The sequence below is a fragment of the Triticum aestivum genome, chromosome 2A, assembly GCF_018294505.1.
Source record: "Triticum aestivum cultivar Chinese Spring chromosome 2A, IWGSC CS RefSeq v2.1, whole genome shotgun sequence".
Taxonomy (NCBI): domain Eukaryota; kingdom Viridiplantae; phylum Streptophyta; class Magnoliopsida; order Poales; family Poaceae; genus Triticum; species Triticum aestivum.
The window spans coordinates 511,184,393-511,202,096 of record NC_057797.1 but is presented as its reverse complement, the minus strand read 5'-3'; the positions used below and the strand labels follow the sequence as shown (position 1 = coordinate 511,202,096).

Sequence of the window (17,704 nt, the reverse complement as noted above, 5' to 3'; positions counted from 1 at the left end):
AAAAAATTGCAAATAGGTTGTAGGCTGTCAACATCGGATGCGGGTTTTCGTGCTGAACATTTTGATATATTATACGTTTTCCCGACATCGTATGCAAAAGTTATAGCCGTTTTACTTTTTTACAAAACATGTCCAAATTTAAGTTTTTTTATTTTCCTAACTAATAGATATAGTAATATAACTACACCTCGAAGGATTTTATTTTTTTAAGTTTTTATCATATTCTTTTGTTTTTTTCAAAACTGAAATAGCGATACACGGGAGGGGGGGCTAGAGTTTGAGAAATGGCCCTTTAGTCCCGGTTTGAGACACGAACGCGGGACAAAAGGGCATCACACCCTTTAGTCCCGGTTCGTGTCTCAAACCGGGACTAAAGATTAGACCTTTAGCCACTCGAACCGGGACTAATGCTCACATTAGTCCCGGTTCGTGTCTCAAACTGGGACTAAAGATTAGACCTTTAGCCGCTCGAATCGGGACTAATGCTTACATTAGTCCCGATTCGTAATGCAACCGGGACTAATGTGTATATGGCGCTGTGACCAAAGCCATGTTTCCTACTAGTGAAAAATTATCCGGTTATATGCAAAAAATATCTAAGTTTGAATGAAAGTTGTCAAGTTTGTTTAAATTTACATCAAATGTGACCCCATATCAGTGTCCAGAGTCCGGACCACTGTCCACAGACGGATGTGATGTCCGATTTGAGGGCGGTGATGCTCTTAAGAAGTATCACGAGAAGAACAGTACACGTGATAAATTGGCAGCCTTGTCCTGAATATTTTTGTCCTATGTACAAATACTATACAGCTTCATGTACAGAGAAGATATCTCCAGAATGAATCAAGAGGAATCCTATGAAATGATTGTTGTTTGTACAAATATTGGCCATCTATCATGCCCAAGCAGTTAGTTAAAGTTCATTCTCAGTATGTATGTATGTATATATGTATGTATGTATGTATGTATGTATGTATGGAGTTAACAGCTACAGCTCCTGGCATGCTGCCGAAATGACAAGAGTGATTTGCCAGGGCTAGCTGTGCGTTTCTGATGGTCACGAGCATCCTGGAGAAACAAAGCACGTCGGTTAGTTTTTTCCAGCGAAATAGCACGTTGCTTGGGTGGAAGCAGCAAATGTTACCCACAAGCAATTCCCAAAAGCAGGTTTTTCAGCCATCTATCTCACCTTCTGATCTGCTAGTGAAATCCCTAGCAGCAAAAAGATCTTCGCTCAGGGTCAACATCTTCGCTCGCGTTACTGCGGTCTGCAGTGGTCAGCAGTATATACTCTCAGGATAAGACGAGGGCGACAAATGCCAAGGCGATGAGCGCCAACAAGTGAATCGCCTGCAAAAGACAGAGGCCATTTCCAGGCACGTCAGGCTGAGGTCTCACACAAAGTAGAAATGCCAAAGACGACAGTGCCGTCTCGTAAAGAGCAAGGCACCAAATATTCTCGGACGACGTATGTATGATCCACATTCAGAAAGTTTGCAACGAACTTGCAGAATCTCACAAAGACGGATCCCGAAGGGCGGGCCTTACCGTCCGCGTGGCGTCCGATTCATCCATGGGCGGGAGGTAGCCGCGCAGGCCGACGTCGTAGACCGGCGTGCCGTCGGGGTAGAAGAGCCCGTAGTTCCGCTCGGAGGCCGGCCCCGGCTTGAGGTTCTCGTTGAAGAGCGCGAAGACGTAGACATCTATGGGCACCGCCGGCCGCAGCGGCGTCCCTTGCTTCGTCTCTATCCTCCGCAGCAGGTTCCCGATGTAGATCCCTGCGTACTGCGGCGTGGCGCCGGCCTCGTCGGGGTCGCCCCTGGACGGCCACCCGGTCTCGGAGATCTTCACGTCCACGTCGGTGTGGCCCAGCGCCTGGACCGCGGCGTACACCGAGTCCACCTGGGCGTACAGCATGTTGTCGTAGTTGAGCCCCGTGGTCGGGTCCGTCACGCCGGCGTTGGGCTGGAACAGCACGTACTCCAGCGGCACGCCGGCGGGGTCGTCCTTGTAGGCGAAGTAGGGGTAGCAGTTAATGAGGAACGGGGACCTCGCCGCCGACAGGAAGTCGAGGAGCGGCTGGATGTAGGGCACCACGTCCGGCCGGAACGCGCCGGCGGAGGGAGGGTAGGAGCTGCCCATGATGTCCAGGGAGTGCGCCGTGGTGACGTTCACCTGCCCCTGCAGGCCCAGCGCGCCCAGCGCCTGGTACACGGACCTCATCGCCGGCAGGAGGCTGTCCTTGAGGGCGGTGTCGTTGCCCTTGAACACCTCGTTCCCGACGGTGATGCAGGTGATGCGCGTGCTCGGGAGGTACGGCCGGACGTGCTGCTGGACCCACGCCCGCGCCGCCGCCGGGTCCGTCATCGCCGACACGTTCTCGTTGCCGATGCCGATCACGAACTCCACGCCCGTGTCCAGGAACGCGCTCAGCACGTTCTGGTCGGCGTCGTAGAGCTTCACCTTGCTCACCTGCATCGACCGGAGGAGCATGGACACGCGCGACGGCGAAGGGAGGTTGTCCGCGATCTGCCCGTAGTTGATGCCGATCGATAGGCCCCCGGCTGCCAGCGCCCCATCTGCTGCCATTGTACTAACAAGTCAGAAAACCACGATCTGCATGCATGCATGCATCAACATCAAGTTCACACAGACAGAAACTGCATTTCGCTCACAGGCAAAACGAGAAGATGACTAGTAACGGGAGATCTTGACGATGAGGTTCACTGTATTCATCATGACTAATTGGAGATCGTGATTAATAATTTGATTATGGTCGCTTGGAGCATATTAGTACGAAACATACATCAAGTTCGTCCAATTGGAGATACGTCCTCAAAGGTTCAAAATAAAATGAACAAAAATCTAAGCTACATCTATCTCCGCACACACGTTAGTACTTTCCTTCGTTCACTATTATATTATAAGATGCTTTAAATATTTTAATATGAACTACGGATGGACTGAAAATGAATGAACAAACACATCAAAATGCGTCTACATATATCTGATTTAGAAAAAAAAAAGTTAGAACATCAGGGAGTACTTGTTTAATTGCACGAAACAGTGAAAGCTCGGGTCCACATATGAAAGAGCATGTGATTGGGGCATCCTACCAAGAATCAAGCCAATATAAAGACCACGTACGTTGTCAAACACCTTTCTAGAGTGTTACATTTTGTACCAGCCATCCAGTGGCCACAAGCCATCCAAAAGTACGCCAGGTTTAGCTCAAGAACTGTAATCAGCAAGCCACTTGGGCACCCTTTGGGCGATACTTTACGGGGAAAGTCATCGCAGCTCAGCACCAGATCGGATCCACGTCAATTCGGGAAGGAAAGCAAAGGGAAAATAATGCCAGAATGGCTTGGATTTGGTATTGGGATTTGGGAGATGCTCCCAAGTGGTACCTAGTGGGCAGCCTTCCTTACGCCATGGAGCACCTTGAGGGACCATGTGAGCTCCCCCGGATATTCGTTTAAAACGTACTACGTCCAGATAAGTGATAAGATAATCTCAGCAAGTACACCTAACAACCACTATCGATGGCTAGCTAGATCGTCATGTCATGCCCTTACTTAAGGGAAATCAGGCAGCCGGGATTAAATTTTAATTTCGGGGGCTTGGAACATCTAGATGTGCTCTAATTATTGCACATCTAAATGAGTGAATCAAGCATAAAGAAAAAAAAATCACACGAATCTCAATGTAAGATCAATGACATATGACTTAGATGTGCAATACTTATGGCACATCTAGATGTGCTTTAGCAAAATTGATAAAATAAATGTATATATCAGACAGAAACTGGGTACAGAGAAAACAGGAAATGATGTGGTGCAATAAGTTTGATAGATGACAATGGAATGCCAGAAAGCACAAGTAAACACCAGAGTGCAGCAACAGTGGCGTGCAAGGCATTTGCGAGGAGAATTAATAAAGGATCGTGTACTTTGAGTTTGAGCCCAAATCGAAACCAGTTAGCTCTACGGGGTCAACAACAGATCGATCACAAGGCCCTTTGGAGCATCATGCGATGATCATGTACCCGACTTAGACATCCAACTCTCTGTATGCCTCGCAAAACCCTCTCTAGTCCGTGCGAATATGCAACGGCGTTCCGCCGGTGTGCGAATATATATGGGAGGATGTATAGTCACAGAGCTGCACGGCGCTCACCTGTGGCCGTGAGAAGGACGGCGTAGACGAGGAGGAGGACGCGAGGCGGCGACCCTGTTCTTGACGGCTCCGCCACGGCCATGGCCGGAATACTCGAGGAGTGTGGACGCAGATAGCTTGAAGCTCCAATTCCAGCCAGGCACTGGGGAAATGCTAGCTTGACCTCTCGATGCTCACCCGCTCGCGTGCCTGTTTGTGTGGACGGAGTGTGTTTGTCGCTCGCTTCGCTGCGCTGCGTTTTGCTTGCGTTTTTGGGCTTGGGGTGGTGTTTTGGGATATTTAAGGGGGGGCGGCAATGGTGACGACCGACGACAGTTACAGCCGTTGGTTGGGCTGCGTTGCGTGTGCTTCTGGATCGAGGGTTTTGTGCCTGATGCAGGAGGAAAGCGCGAGGAGGGAGGGAGAGCGAGGTCGGGAAGAGCCTGGGACGGAAACGATTGTGCGCGCGTGGGCCGGTCTGGCGGCAGGTACAGCCCTGCTGCCTTGTACATGTGCGCCGTCGACGCGTGTCGACCTGGTATGTATCTCCGCCACGCCGACCATTCCATGTTCGGGGCGGGATCCGACGTGCGCGCCCGCAGGTTGCATTCCCCCCTCGTGATTCCTTGTCCTCCCTCCGTCGAGCCGGCTGGTTGTGGTTGGTGAGATCAGAGGAGCTTCCCCAGACGAAAATAGACTCTCGCGCGCGGCACGAATCACGCCGCAGGTTTCAGGCGAGGCAACGAGACGCAAGTTGAAGGCCACACGCATGCATATGCATTTTGTACTGGACTGGACGTCCGAGAATGAATGGTTTCTCCCAAACGGGAAGCAAGGTTAAGTCGACGGGTCCGTCCTAGAGCGGGACCACGGCAGGCGGCAGGCGGCAGGCTGGCGTCGGTGCGTGGTGATGGGGCGGTGGCCGTCGACCAGTACGCGATCCGGCTGGGTGCCTGTGATGCCGCTCCGACTCGGCGGCACGTGGACCGGGCCCACCGCCCGATCGCACGCTGTGCGCGTCCGTCAGACCAGCCGCGTTCCGGTCACGGGCTGCCTCCTTTCTTGTCCACGCCGACCTGCGACATTGCCGCATACAGTCGTAGCAACTCGTTTCCAATCTTGTTAACACGACGGGCCAGGCACCGGGCGAGCCTGTGGAATTGGCGCATTAGCTCGAGTTAATTGCACAGAAGTATTATAATTCGGGCATCACATGCAGATTGGTACCATGATTGTTAATTTTTGCGTGTCAGTACCAACATTGGTCTAAGTTTTTGCAAATTAGGCTAAAACGCGTATTTATACGTATTGACGCCCGATCCGACAGCTCGGGCCCACCCGTCAGGTGCCACGCTGGCCAATCGGCGTGTGCCCGCGCGCTGACTAGGACGAGCCGGTGCGCTGCTGCTCTCCAACCTGGTCCGGTCGCACCAGCTCCAGCCCGGCCGCACCATTCCCCTCCCCTCCTCCTCCTCGCTCGTTTCCTCCGTCGCCGCCGCCCGCGTCCCGACTGCCGGCCGCCGCACCGCCCCGCCGACGCCATGGTTTTGGAGGACGAAAGCAGCGACGACCATTCTAGCCTCCCGTACATGCAGTCTTCCTCCACAGACGGTCTCAACGAGGTCAGTACAGGGTTAGGGTTAGGGTTTCAGATTTGGGATTTCTTGATTTGGTTGATATCGCTAGGTTTTGATTTGGCCATTGTCTTTGTGCGAGCTTCTGCAGGTCCCTTTCAGCATTGAAGATCCAGATTACAAGGGGCTTGAGCTGGATGTGATGTCTCCATGTGAGAAGCACGGCATGGCATCTGAGAGGCTTGTTGCCTTTGAAGGAACAGACACAGGCAAGAGGTTTTTAGCATGTGCACAGCCGGTACGGATTGTAGGATTGTAGGCATACTGATTTTTTTTCTTACTTGGTCAGTGCCATATTGAACTCTGTTTGCTGGAGTACTCTGCTTGCTGTCAACATTTTGGTTCATAGTGGTTAGAGTAGCTTATTTAGGTCAAGCATGAGTATATTTTGCTGGAGTACAATGGCATAGTAATTTATGTTAATAGTGGTAGTAGAGTAGCTTACAAATGTTTGAACACTCCTTGATATGAACAGTACAGTAACTAAACTAGTCAGTCAGCTACTCAAGTGGCTGCTCCTCTTGTTAAATGTAGTGGGCTGGTGCTAACATAGTAATTTATGTTAATAGTGGTAGTAGAGTAGCTTACAAATATTTGAACACTCCTTGATATGAACAGTACAGTAACTAAACTAGTCAGTCAGCTACTCAAGTGGCTGCTCCTCTTGTTAAATGTAGTGGTCTGATGCTAAATTTAGACATTCTTTTTGGCAACTGCAGTGATTTTGTGTAATTACTTGATGTATGAACTGTTTTGTTGTTGTTGTTGTTTTTGCAGGAAGGTAGCAATTGTGGCTTTGTTGAATGGGTTGATCACCAGTGGCCCCCAACAATGCAGAATGCATTGTTGAAGCTATGGGCAATGGTTGAAGATGCCAAAAGTGCTAGGGTGAATGACAATCTTGAAAGTTTTTTCACTATCCATCATCTAACAGAAGAGAAGAAGAACCTGGAGGCCAACTATGACAAGCTAGTCCAAGATGTGCATCAGCTTATGAGCTTCCAGGAGGATAGGGTGGTGGATTTCAGACATCTGCAGTCTGCCATTACATATCAGCATGAATGCAGAAGTGAACTGGTGGCTGATATGAATGCACAGATGGCAAAGAAAGATGCAGAGTTTGAGAAGTTTAAGCAGAATTATGATGTGCTACTGAACCTGACAAGAGCTCAAGCTACAGTCATCCAGAACCTGAAGTTGAAGCATATTACTGATAAGCAATTGCTTACTGAAGCTAAGATGAACTTGGAGTTGAAGAATGCAGAGCTCACAAAGTCTGAGGAGAAGCTCACCCAAGATAAGCTAGAGTTGAAGTTTCAGGTTGCTGATTTGCTCAAGGGAAAGGAAAAGCATGGTGAAGAGAAGGGGAAGCTAGAGCTTCAGATTGCTGGGTTGATTAAGGCAGAGGAGAAGCTGAAGGAGAAGATCAAGGGGATCCAGGCCATCTTAGAGAAGTGAAGAAAATGAATATGAGAGTAGTGGGCAATGCTGACCTTTTGGGCATGATGGTTGTGTAGTGTATGGCTCTACTAAATGTGAACTTCTCTAAGATGAACTATGGCTGTGTATGTATGTAGTAGATATGCTTTTCATCCTTTTGTGAGAAAAGGATGAACTATGCATCTAAACTCCACTATGTATTGTGAACAATGGTTGTGTACTTTATAATATGTTGAACTGTAGTAAGTATTGTGTGTTATGTGTGTTATGTTTGCTGGATCAGATATTCTGTGTTATGTTTGCTAGACTTCAGATTATGATTTCTCATGCACTAGGTTTTGATGATTATGTTAGCATTGGAAGACTATATGATGGTTATGTTATCACTCGATTATTAGATGGTTATGTTATATCATGCATTGGAAGCCTATGTTTAGGTGGCTCTGTCGACCCCGAGTCACCGTAAACCCTAATGGTTAGGTTTAGGTGGCTCCGTCGACCCCGAGTCACCATAAACCCTAATGGTTAGGTTTAGGTGGCTCCGTCGACCCCGAGTCACCATAAACCCTAATGATTAGGTTTAGGTGGCTCCGTCGACCCCGAGTCACCATAAACCCTAATGGTTAGGTTTAGGTGGCTCCATCGACCCCGAGTCACCGTAAACCCTAATGGTTAGGTTTAGGTGGCTCCGTCGACCCCGAGTCACCGTAAACCCTAATGGTTAGGTTTAGGTGGCTCTGTCGACCCCGAGTCACCGTAAACCCTAATGGTTAGTCTTTGGTGGCTCCGTCAACCCCGAGTCACCGTAAACCCTAATGGTTAGGCTTAGGTGGCTCCGTCGACCCCGAGTCACCGTAAACCCTAATGGTTAGGCTTAGGTGGCTCCGTCGACCCCGAGTCACCGTAAACCCTAATGGTTAGGCTTAGGTGGCTCCGTCGACCCTGAGTCACCGTAAACCCTAATGGTTAGGCTTAGGTGGCTCCGTCGACCCCGAGTCACCGTAAACCCTAATGGTTAGGCTTAGGTGGCTCCGTCGACCCCGAGTCACCGTAAACCCTAATGGTTAGGCTTAGGTGGCTTCCTCGACCCCGAGTCACCGTAAACCCTAATGGTTAGGCTTAGGTGGCTTCCTCGACCCCGAGTCACCGTAAACCCTAATGGTTAGGCTTAGGTGGCTCCGTCGACCCCGAGTCACCGTAAACCCTAATGGTTAGGCTTAGGTGGCTTCCTCGACCCTGAGTCACCGTAAACCCTAATGGTTAGGCTTAGGTGGCTCCGTCGACCCCGAGTCACTGTAAACCCTAATGGTTAGGCTTAGGTGGCTCCGTCGACCCCGAATCATCGTAAACCCTAATGGTTAGGCTTAGGTGGCTCCGTCGACCCCGAGTCACCGTAAACCCTAATGGTTAGGCTTAGGTGGCTTCCTCGACCCCAAGTCACCGTAAACCCTAATGGTTAGGCTTAGGTGGCTTCCTCGACCCCGAGTCATCGTAAACCCTAATGGTTAGGCTTAGGTGAAATTTGGCCCTAATCCCTGCAATCTCTGCATTCTTCTCTCTCAGTTGAGTTTGCAGAGACAGAAACATGGCCTCCCTTGTGCCATCATCTTCACTTGGAGTCAGGATTGGAAATTGATCTTCAGATCTAGCAACAGTTGCACCTTTAAGCCTCCATACTTCATCACGCAGATCCCCAATGAGCTCACTCCAGAATGTGGGCAATTTCACCATGCTGACATGCAACAGATAGCAGCAGTATTGGTACTAATTTGTCACAAGTAACTGCCTAAAGTTCAATATTCAGAAAACCACCTAAAGTTCAACATTCAGAAAACCACCTAAAGGTGAACATTCAGATAACCACCTAAAGTTCAACATTCAGATAATCACCTAAAGTTCAACCACATATCCAGTAGCAAGTTCTACATATCCAGTACTCCACCTCAAGTTCAACATTACAAGCATCAAGTTCAACATTACTAGAGTACTCCACCAGTACTCCACCTCAAGCATCAAGTTCAACCAAAATAACACCACAGTATTTCACATTACATGGCTCCTCCTCCTCCCATGCTAGCATTGAAGTAGGACATCCATCCAGTGTGTGTGCCATCAGTAGGAATGCCAGCATATTGCCTGGGAGCACCTCTTCCAGCTCTTCCTCTGCCTCTGCCAGCTCCTCTTCCAGATGGTGGTGGTGTAGTAGAAGTAGCACCAGCTCCTCTACCAGCTCCCCTTCCTCTTCCAGATGGTGGTGTTGTAGTAGAAGTAACACCAGCTCCTCTTCTTCCAGATGATGGTGGTGTAGGAGCAGAAGCAGCAGGTCTTGGCTGTCTTGCTGTTGGTGCAGTAGAAGGACCAGCAACTCTTGGCTGTGAGGTACTTGGAGTAGCCTTGCAAAGAAAATGAAACAATTAATAATGCTAGAAAGAAATGTACAAGAAAGAAAACATTAGTATATTTCAAGATGAAAAATTATTACCACATGCTTATTCTTCCTCAAAGCTAGCTCAGGCGTCAACTGTTTAAGACAGTTTGTGTACCTATGTCCTTGGAGACCACAATTGCCACATGTTATGGTCCCCATTCTTGAAGTTTCTTTTGGCGTTGGTACTTCAAATTTGCCCTTGATCCTCTTTTCTTTCCTTCTTCCTCTCTTGATTTTGAATGCAGGTGGTTCTATGTCTGGACCAGGGGTCCTTGTCCAATCATGCTCATCAGGCACAGGAAAGATCATTGGTTCATAAGCTGCAGCATAAAAATCTTTCTTGAAGAATTTGCTGACATAATCCTCTGGTTTCCTTTTAGCGTTGTTTATTGCAGAGATGGCATGGTTGCAAGGTATGCCACTAAGGTCCCACTTCCTGCATCCACATGTCTGAAGTTCCAGGTTGACAACATGTGTTTGTTGCCCACTTGTAACTTGCCATAAGTTGACCCCTACCTGTATTGGCTTGCAGTATCTGGCCCTCTCCTTCTCAGCCTCTAGCTTCTCACTGTAATGAGGTGTTATCTCCCATCTTGCTTCCTTAACACTCTCTCTCTCTCTTCATGTGCCACCTCACCATCTGCTTATCTTTTATCCCATCACACATTGTCCTTATAGGTTTTCTCCTAACATCTAGAATGTACTTGTTGAACACCTCAGACAAGTTGTTCACTACCAAGTCAGTCTTGCAGTTTGTGTCAAATGCATGCCTTGCCCATGTCTTTTTTGGTATTGCAGTAAGCCACTCCCAAGCTTCCTCACTTTCAGCTCTAAGATCATTCATTGTAATATTAAATTTGTGTTCATTGTAGGCATAGCTAGCATTATCCATGCACTTCTTAAGATCTTCACCCCTAAACCCAGCATTTTGGAAATTTGCATATATATGTCTAAGGCAGAACCTTTGGTTGCAATTTGGAAACACAACATTCACTGCATACAGTAACCCCTGACACAAACAATATAACAAGTCTAAGCTACATCCTAAAGAAATATGCACCAATGAATTAAATATGCATTCTAATCTACTATAAACACTTGTGCAAAACATAATGAAACTCTAAGCTAATGTAAACACTTCTGCAAAACACATACCTTTTGTCTATCTGACATTATAGTATAAGGTCCAAACTTGCCCACTTCTCCCCCTAGGCAAATTTTCAGTTGGTGTAGAAACCAACACCAACTAGCTTTGTCCTCTTGTCCAACTATGCCAAATGCCAGTGGATATATGTTGTTGTTGCCATCTCTACCAGTGGCAGCAAGGAGTTGAGCACCTGTAGTGAGCTTAATGAAGCACCCATCAACACCTGCATAATCAACATTTCCAAACATTAAATACATTCAAGTGAGAAACAAAATGTAGTACTCTACAATATGTAAATGGTGCACAAGGTTTAGGAACTAACCAATGAATGGCCTACACCCATTGAGAAACCCCTCCCTTGCTCCATTCATGCAAAAGAACATGGCATGGAATCTTGGGCCTGGGTGGGGTATTCTTGCAGTTGGTGTTGGAGTAACAGTAGTGACTATTACTCTGCTCCCAGGGTTTGTGTCCATGACAGTCTGAGCATAGTCTTTAAGCCTAGGATATTGCTTCTTGTGATCTCCTAACACAGCTTCAATAGCTATGTTCTTTGCCCTATATGCCATGCACTTGGGCACATCTACACCATATTTTTCATTGCATGCATCAATTATAGTCTGAATACCAGTAGTTATATCAGATCTAAAGAGATGCTCATATTTCTGTGCTAGCCACTTAGCACTAACCCTGGTGGTCTCTGTGGTACTAGGGCAAGTGTGTTCTAGTCTCATCTTCTTAATTACAAAGGTTTTCTCCCCTTTTATAACTGCTGCCACCATTAAGAAGTGGCATTGTTTATCTGTACACTCAACAATTATCCTCTGATCTGAATTCCTGTGATACCTGAAATTCCTGGCCTGGGTGATGTGCAAATTCAACAAAGCATCTCTGAATTGATGCTGATCCCTAAAACACAACTTCATACACAGTTGCTCATGTGGTTGCTCCAATTTCTCATTATACCACTTCCTAGCAGGCCTTTTCTTTGCCCTACTCTTCCTTTTATTTGGTAGGACAAAAGAGAGTGGCTCAAAACCATCATCATCACTCTCCCTCAACAACCCCTTCTCTTCTTCATCTGATGATGGTCTGAAATCAGGTTCAACCTCTGGTAGCTCACTACAATGTGACCTAGTGGTTGGGCCTCTTCTAACTAGCAGCTTCTGCTTCTTCTTTACAGGTTCAACTATAGTTTCTTCTTCTTGTTCAAAAGTCCTATCTTGTTCTACCTCAAATGGGTCCTCAACTTCAGTGTCACCCTCATAATGCAGCATTTCTTCCTCTTCTGATTGATCATCATCTGATTCTTCCTCTTGTGCTTCTAGCTCTCTCTGTCTCTTTCCCTCTTCCACCTCTACATCTTCATCATCAACCATGTAATTAGGGTCACTTCCAATTTGACCATCCTCATCAGAGGCATCACTGTCCTCATAAGCCTCAAATCCTTGATATCCCTCTTCTTCTTCTTCCAAAACTGCTTTCAACTTGTCTGTTGCATTTTGCTTTCTTGTGTGCAAACACCAGCAGGACCAGCAGGGTGATGTGTGCTACATTGACTGTCAAAGACTACTCCTTCCTTATCAACAGCTAAGATAGGAGGCTCACTAAGATCATAAACAAGAGGCTCTTGGTACACCACAGTGGACAAGTCTGGCTTTTCAAAATGCTGCCTCTCAAAATCAGTATCAGGGGGTGGACAAGCCCTGACTAGCAAATTAAGCACCAATTTGTCCTGGATCTTCCTCTTTATCATCTGTAATTCTGCATGACTGTCTACCAAATCCAGCCCTTTCTCTCCTAAAGATGGATTTTCAATGTGAAACAAACAATCATATGCATTAAATCCTTGGGTTTCCATCACTGCAACCAAATTCAGATAAGTAATATCTGAACCACACAGCTTCATCTCCAATGGCTCTCTTGCATCAAAATGGATCCTTACTTCCCAAATGTCTTCATCCAAACTACAGAACAACTTAAATTTCATGTATTCATTATAATTACTCTTAATTTGCAGAGCAACAGTACAGTACAGTGCAATTTAAAGTAACCTGTAAGTCTATTATTTACTAATTGAGCACAATAGCAAAATTTGGAGAGCAACAGTACAGTACAAAACAATTTAAAGTAACAGTACCAGATAGTACAGAACAATTTGAAGAGCCACAATAATCCCAAATTTTTACTGTCATTGAACTAATTTGAGAGTGCAATACACTATGTTACTAGGTTAGTTTAATTGTCCTATACTAGTCACTTCAATTGGATAAAACCTAATCCCCAACTGGATAAAGCAGAAGATGAACAAACCCTAAAAATGCCCAATTGGATAAATCAGAGGAGGAAGAGGACAAGGGTACTTACAGCACACCGCCAAGTCCATGCGTCAACTCATGGCTGCTGCTAGGATTCGCCACCCACTGATGCGCCAACCGCAACCGCTGCTCCATGGTGAGTAACATCGACTCCTCGTCGTCGGTCGAGTACGCGGAGCTGGAGTCGACGCCGCCATCCCAGTCGACGCCAGCCGTTCCGCTAGGAGGCCAGAACGGCATCTCACCGCCGCCGTGGACGCCCTCGCCGCCGCCTGGCGGAATCGCCGACGCCATGGACTAGGGTTAGAGCGAGGAGGAGGAGGGGAGGGGAATGGTGCGGCCGGGCTGGAGCTGGTGCGACCGGACCAGGTTGGAGAGCAGCAGCGCACCGGCTCGTCCTAGTCAGCGCGCGGGCACACGCCGATTGGCCAGCGTGGCACCTGACGGGTGGGCCCGAGCTGTCGAATCGGGCGTCAATACGTATAAATACGCGTTTTAGCCTAATTTGCAAAAACTTAAACCAATGTTGGTACTGACACGCAAAAATTAGCAATCATGGTACCAATCTGCATGTGATGCCCGAATTATGGTACTTCTGTGCAATTAACTCCATTAGCTCAGACCCACGACTGGATCCTATGATTCCTTCGTTCGTGACAACAATAATTCGATATGCTACATGTGAGCAACGTCGTGATCAGCGATTCCTTTTCCTCCATTTGGCGCCTTTTAAATTCCGCATCTTTGCCCTACAAATCGTCCTCGAGCCGCCAGTTCATCGTCTTTTGCCTCCTCAACTTTTGTCTGCACTGCGCTCCCCACGACCACGACCAGGGACGGCCAGTCGCTCGCTCGCCACCTCCCTGCCACAGTGCCGCACCTAACGCCGATGGGATATCCAGTACAGGTACACGCGAATCCGTTTTGGACACGCACGCTTCGTGCTGGCCCTATTATTACATCCCTTTTCTTCGCACCAAACCGCAAAAGGTCTTTTCATGTGTGTTTCCTTATAAAAACGTACGTATACACCAACCAACCAAACAACATATACCGGCAAAGATCACAGCAATTTCGGAGTTCAAGAAAGCATCTCCTCGCGCTGTCGAGATCGATGTTTTGGTGGTGGTGGTGGTGTGTTACGTACGTACACTTTACCCCCAGGTCAAGTGACACACCTTTCTGAACCAAAGCATCCAGATAATGGGATGATGTTGCCGCGCGCGATAGCAGAAAATGCAATGCGCGCGGCACAACACTCCGGGGAAGATTCATCCGTTCTTGTTCGTGGACGTGGCGAGAGCGGCGGCGAACCTGAAACCGATTGACGCGCCACTGCAATACCCACGGCCGTCGACGTCAAGGTGGGCTCGACAGATTCCAGATACCCACATGAGAACGTAGAGAGAACGACAAAATGAAAATACAAAGTGCACTTGCTCAGGTTAAAGTCGACGGCGATGAAGGGGGGTGAGAATAAAATTTAGCTAAGATTCAGGCGACAGCTACATTATGCAGGCGGATCAGATCACACTCACAGTGCCAAAGATTGAATGAAACTAGTGCTGCTAGTAGAGGTCGGACTCCTTGTGCGTCTGGATGATGAGGTCGGAGGTGGGGTAGGCGACGCAGGTGAGCGCGTAGCCGGCGCCGACCTGCGCGTCGTCCAGGAAGGACTGGTCCGACTGGTCCACGCCGCCCTCCAGGACCTTGCCGGCGCAGGTGGAGCACGCGCCGGCGCGGCACGAGTAGGGCAGCTCCACGCCGGCCTCCTCCGCCGCGTCCAGGATGTAGCTGTCCTCCGCCACCTCGATCACGCTCTCCTTCCCCTCCGGCCCGATCAGCTTCACCTTGTACACCGCCGCCGCGCGCAAGTCGCTCCGTGCTCTTGAGCCTGTCAGCGTGGGCGCCATTCTCGCCGAGCTCAGGTGCAAGTCCGCCTGTTGTTGTCTGGTGCTGTGGTTCAGGCGTGGGTTCGCTCTCAAGTTGCACAGAATTGGTGCCGTGAATGTAGTTGCCATCTCGGGTGCTTGGGGTCTGCTAAAATGGTAATCCTCATTCAGTAACAAGAGAGGAGATGCTATAGTAATAACAGACAGAAAGTAGAAGGAGTTTACAGGCACAAAATTCAAGCAGAAATATTTGGCCCCAAAATTTCCACTTTTGGGTGCAATAAGGCTTAACATGTGGGCTTAAATAAATTGGTTTTACACTACTTCAAAACCCAACACTTCAATTAGACCTGTCCCAAAATTATGCTTTACAAGGACCAATTTTTTTTGGACGGTCACCGGGGGGGAGGATCCCCACCTGAATATATTGCTCAAAAAGCTGCCAAAGCCTGAACCAGTTTATAAGGAAAACCAGACCGAAAACCTACACAAGTTGACCCTGTTTATGAGGGAAACCGGGCAGAAAACCGTACAGGTAACAAGGTTACAGAAGAAGAGAAAAAAATTGACGCCCAGGAGAAGGCACGACCTAGCTAGCATGCAGAAAGACCAACACCACGAGAGACACAAGTAGATGTGGGGTGTTGTTGAGGGATCACAATGCCAAGACTATGCAAACAACCTAACGCACCGCACCGGCGTGCGTACCAAGCCCCACGGCCCACGGCACAACAGAGTATCATCCATAATCAACGAGTGTCAAACCATAACACGAACCTTGACTGGGAGATCCGCCACGAGCGGTCGAGACGATTAGCAGGTTGGGGATGCACTTATCTACTATATACGGCAGCAAAATTATTTAGAAAGTATGGTGTTGATTGAGCTATACGATGTGACCAAGCAATCAAATTAGTATTTCTGGCTAGAAAATAGGTCTGAAAGCAAGTGCTAAAATGAAGTAAAGTGTCACAACTATGTCCTACCCGTCTTAGCAGGTACCCCATCTGTTCACAAATGTAAGACGTTTTCGCAGTTACGAAAGAACAACAATATCGTCTGATCACAGAAGTTTGTCATATCCACTTCGAAGAAAGCAATACAACTCTTCCCCACGACACCTTTCGCACGGAAAAAAAAGGCAGAAGAATGACCCGAATGGGCCATAAAACATGGACATTAGAAGCTAGTTGATGAGCATGGACCAAATTTTTTAATCTCTGACAATGGACATTAATTAAAGTAGAAGCGATGCTATTACAGTCAAGTAAGTGCCTGATGAGTAAAAGATATCCAGTTGCAGCCAATAATTTTTGACAACATGTATTTGGGATTGGGATATGGATGAGACTGCAAAGTGCATGACACATATCAAGTCTATGGTAGTGAATCAGCTTTTCCGTTTATGTGGGAAACTCTATGTGGATCTTTGTCATCCGCACTTGAATGACCCGCCGCATGATATAGTATGACGCGAGACCTTTTAGATTTCCTTTTCACCACAAAGCTCTTTCAGAGTAAGCTGAAACCCTTAGAACATAAGTAATGCCGATAAGAGTAAGCGCGGCATCTTTGACAGCATGTTGTGCATGTCAAGCCCAATACTCTACTTTACATATCTGCAGATAAGGTTGTGGTTTGGGCACTGAAACTAAGCCGTAATTTATATGCTGCTGATGTCAAAACAGAAAGTAATGTCAAGTGATACTAGTAGTGCTTATTAGATTTGGGGTTGGACAGTTGGACTTGGACCCATATAATTCGACAGGCATGGTCAGAACTCAGTATAGTATACCTATCAGATTTGTCCATCCTACAGAAACCTCAAGTAATCAGCGCAACTCATAGTGCTACACATTTATGAGAGGGAGGGAGCAGAGCATGAGTGGCGAAGCAGGCAAGACGAGGTGCAGGCGGGGTTCCCTGCATTGCACATTCGCATCGCACTAGAGTCTACACAGCACAGGCGAAATCAACCAAGTGATGAACATTGAACAGTGGTGGTTTACCGTTGCATTTGGGCACCACTTATCTGACGCGGGATTTGGAAATTGGGAGATGGGATGAGAAGAGCAGAGGAGACTGACCTGGTACTGGTAGGAAGGAAGGAAGTGTGCCGCCGCCGCGCTGCAATCCGGAGCGAGGCAAAGGGGGAGAGGGGAAGAGGAGGAGCGTGGAAATGGAACGGTCACGGGGCGCTTGGCTGGGATACGGATGAGAAGAGAAGAGACGCGTCATTGACACCAGGCGGCAGGCGCGGCCGGGGGCCCTTGGTCGGATCCCGCGTCCCCGCGCCATCCGGCATTTTGTGCGCCAACGGGAGCACGGATCCGACGGTAGCGTTCTGGATGCTTCGGTTGCTCCGCTCCTGCTGGACGGACGCCACGGCGGCGACAGACGGTGTTTTAGCCGCGCCACCCTCAGACAACTTTTTCAGGGTTGGCATCGAAAAAACGTCTTAGAATGTTGAAATCCGCCTGTTCGGCCCGTTTTTTGGCTCGACGATCGCAGGCCGAATCCGACGCACTGGGGGGCGCTCGAGTGCTCCGGCGCAAGGGAAAAATACGTCTGGCCCACATCGTTAGGGGAAAAGTCAAGTATCTCTTCCCGATTCGCCTCCCACCCCCACGCGCTCAGCCGCCAACCGGCTGTATCCCGGTGCCGCCCACCGCCCCGCCACCGCTAGA

General features: G+C 48.2%; 2 protein-coding genes across 4 annotated transcripts; both read right to left on the bottom strand.

Moving 5' to 3' along the window:
* Positions 1 to 753: 753 nt before the first annotated feature.
* LOC123189151 (glucan endo-1,3-beta-glucosidase 14) lies at positions 754 to 4,504 on the bottom strand. Of its 2 annotated transcripts, none has more exons than XM_044601496.1 (4): positions 4,180 to 4,504; positions 1,549 to 2,582; positions 1,190 to 1,350; positions 754 to 1,068 (listed from the first exon to the last, which is right to left on the bottom strand). In XM_044601496.1, the coding sequence occupies exons 1-3, from the start codon at positions 4,259 to 4,261 to the stop codon at positions 1,294 to 1,296; spliced, it is 1,173 nt and encodes a 390-aa protein (XP_044457431.1). In that variant the 5' UTR covers positions 4,262 to 4,504; the 3' UTR covers positions 754 to 1,068; positions 1,190 to 1,293. The 2 variants fall into 2 exon arrangements, with proteins under 2 accessions (XP_044457431.1, XP_044457432.1); XM_044601497.1 differs by having other exon boundaries at positions 1,549 to 2,579; positions 4,180 to 4,489.
* A 10,039-nt stretch (positions 4,505 to 14,543) lies between these two features.
* LOC123189150 (ferredoxin-1) lies at positions 14,544 to 17,353 on the bottom strand. Of its 2 annotated transcripts, none has more exons than XM_044601493.1 (2): positions 17,105 to 17,353; positions 14,544 to 15,162 (listed from the first exon to the last, which is right to left on the bottom strand). In XM_044601493.1, exon 2 carries the CDS (start codon positions 15,144 to 15,146, stop codon positions 14,694 to 14,696), a length of 453 nt encoding a protein of 150 aa, XP_044457428.1. In that variant the 5' UTR covers positions 15,147 to 15,162; positions 17,105 to 17,353; the 3' UTR covers positions 14,544 to 14,693. The 2 variants fall into 2 exon arrangements, with proteins under 2 accessions (XP_044457428.1, XP_044457430.1); XM_044601495.1 differs by having other exon boundaries at positions 14,544 to 15,165; positions 17,105 to 17,327.
* Between the last annotated feature and the right edge of the window lie 351 nt (positions 17,354 to 17,704).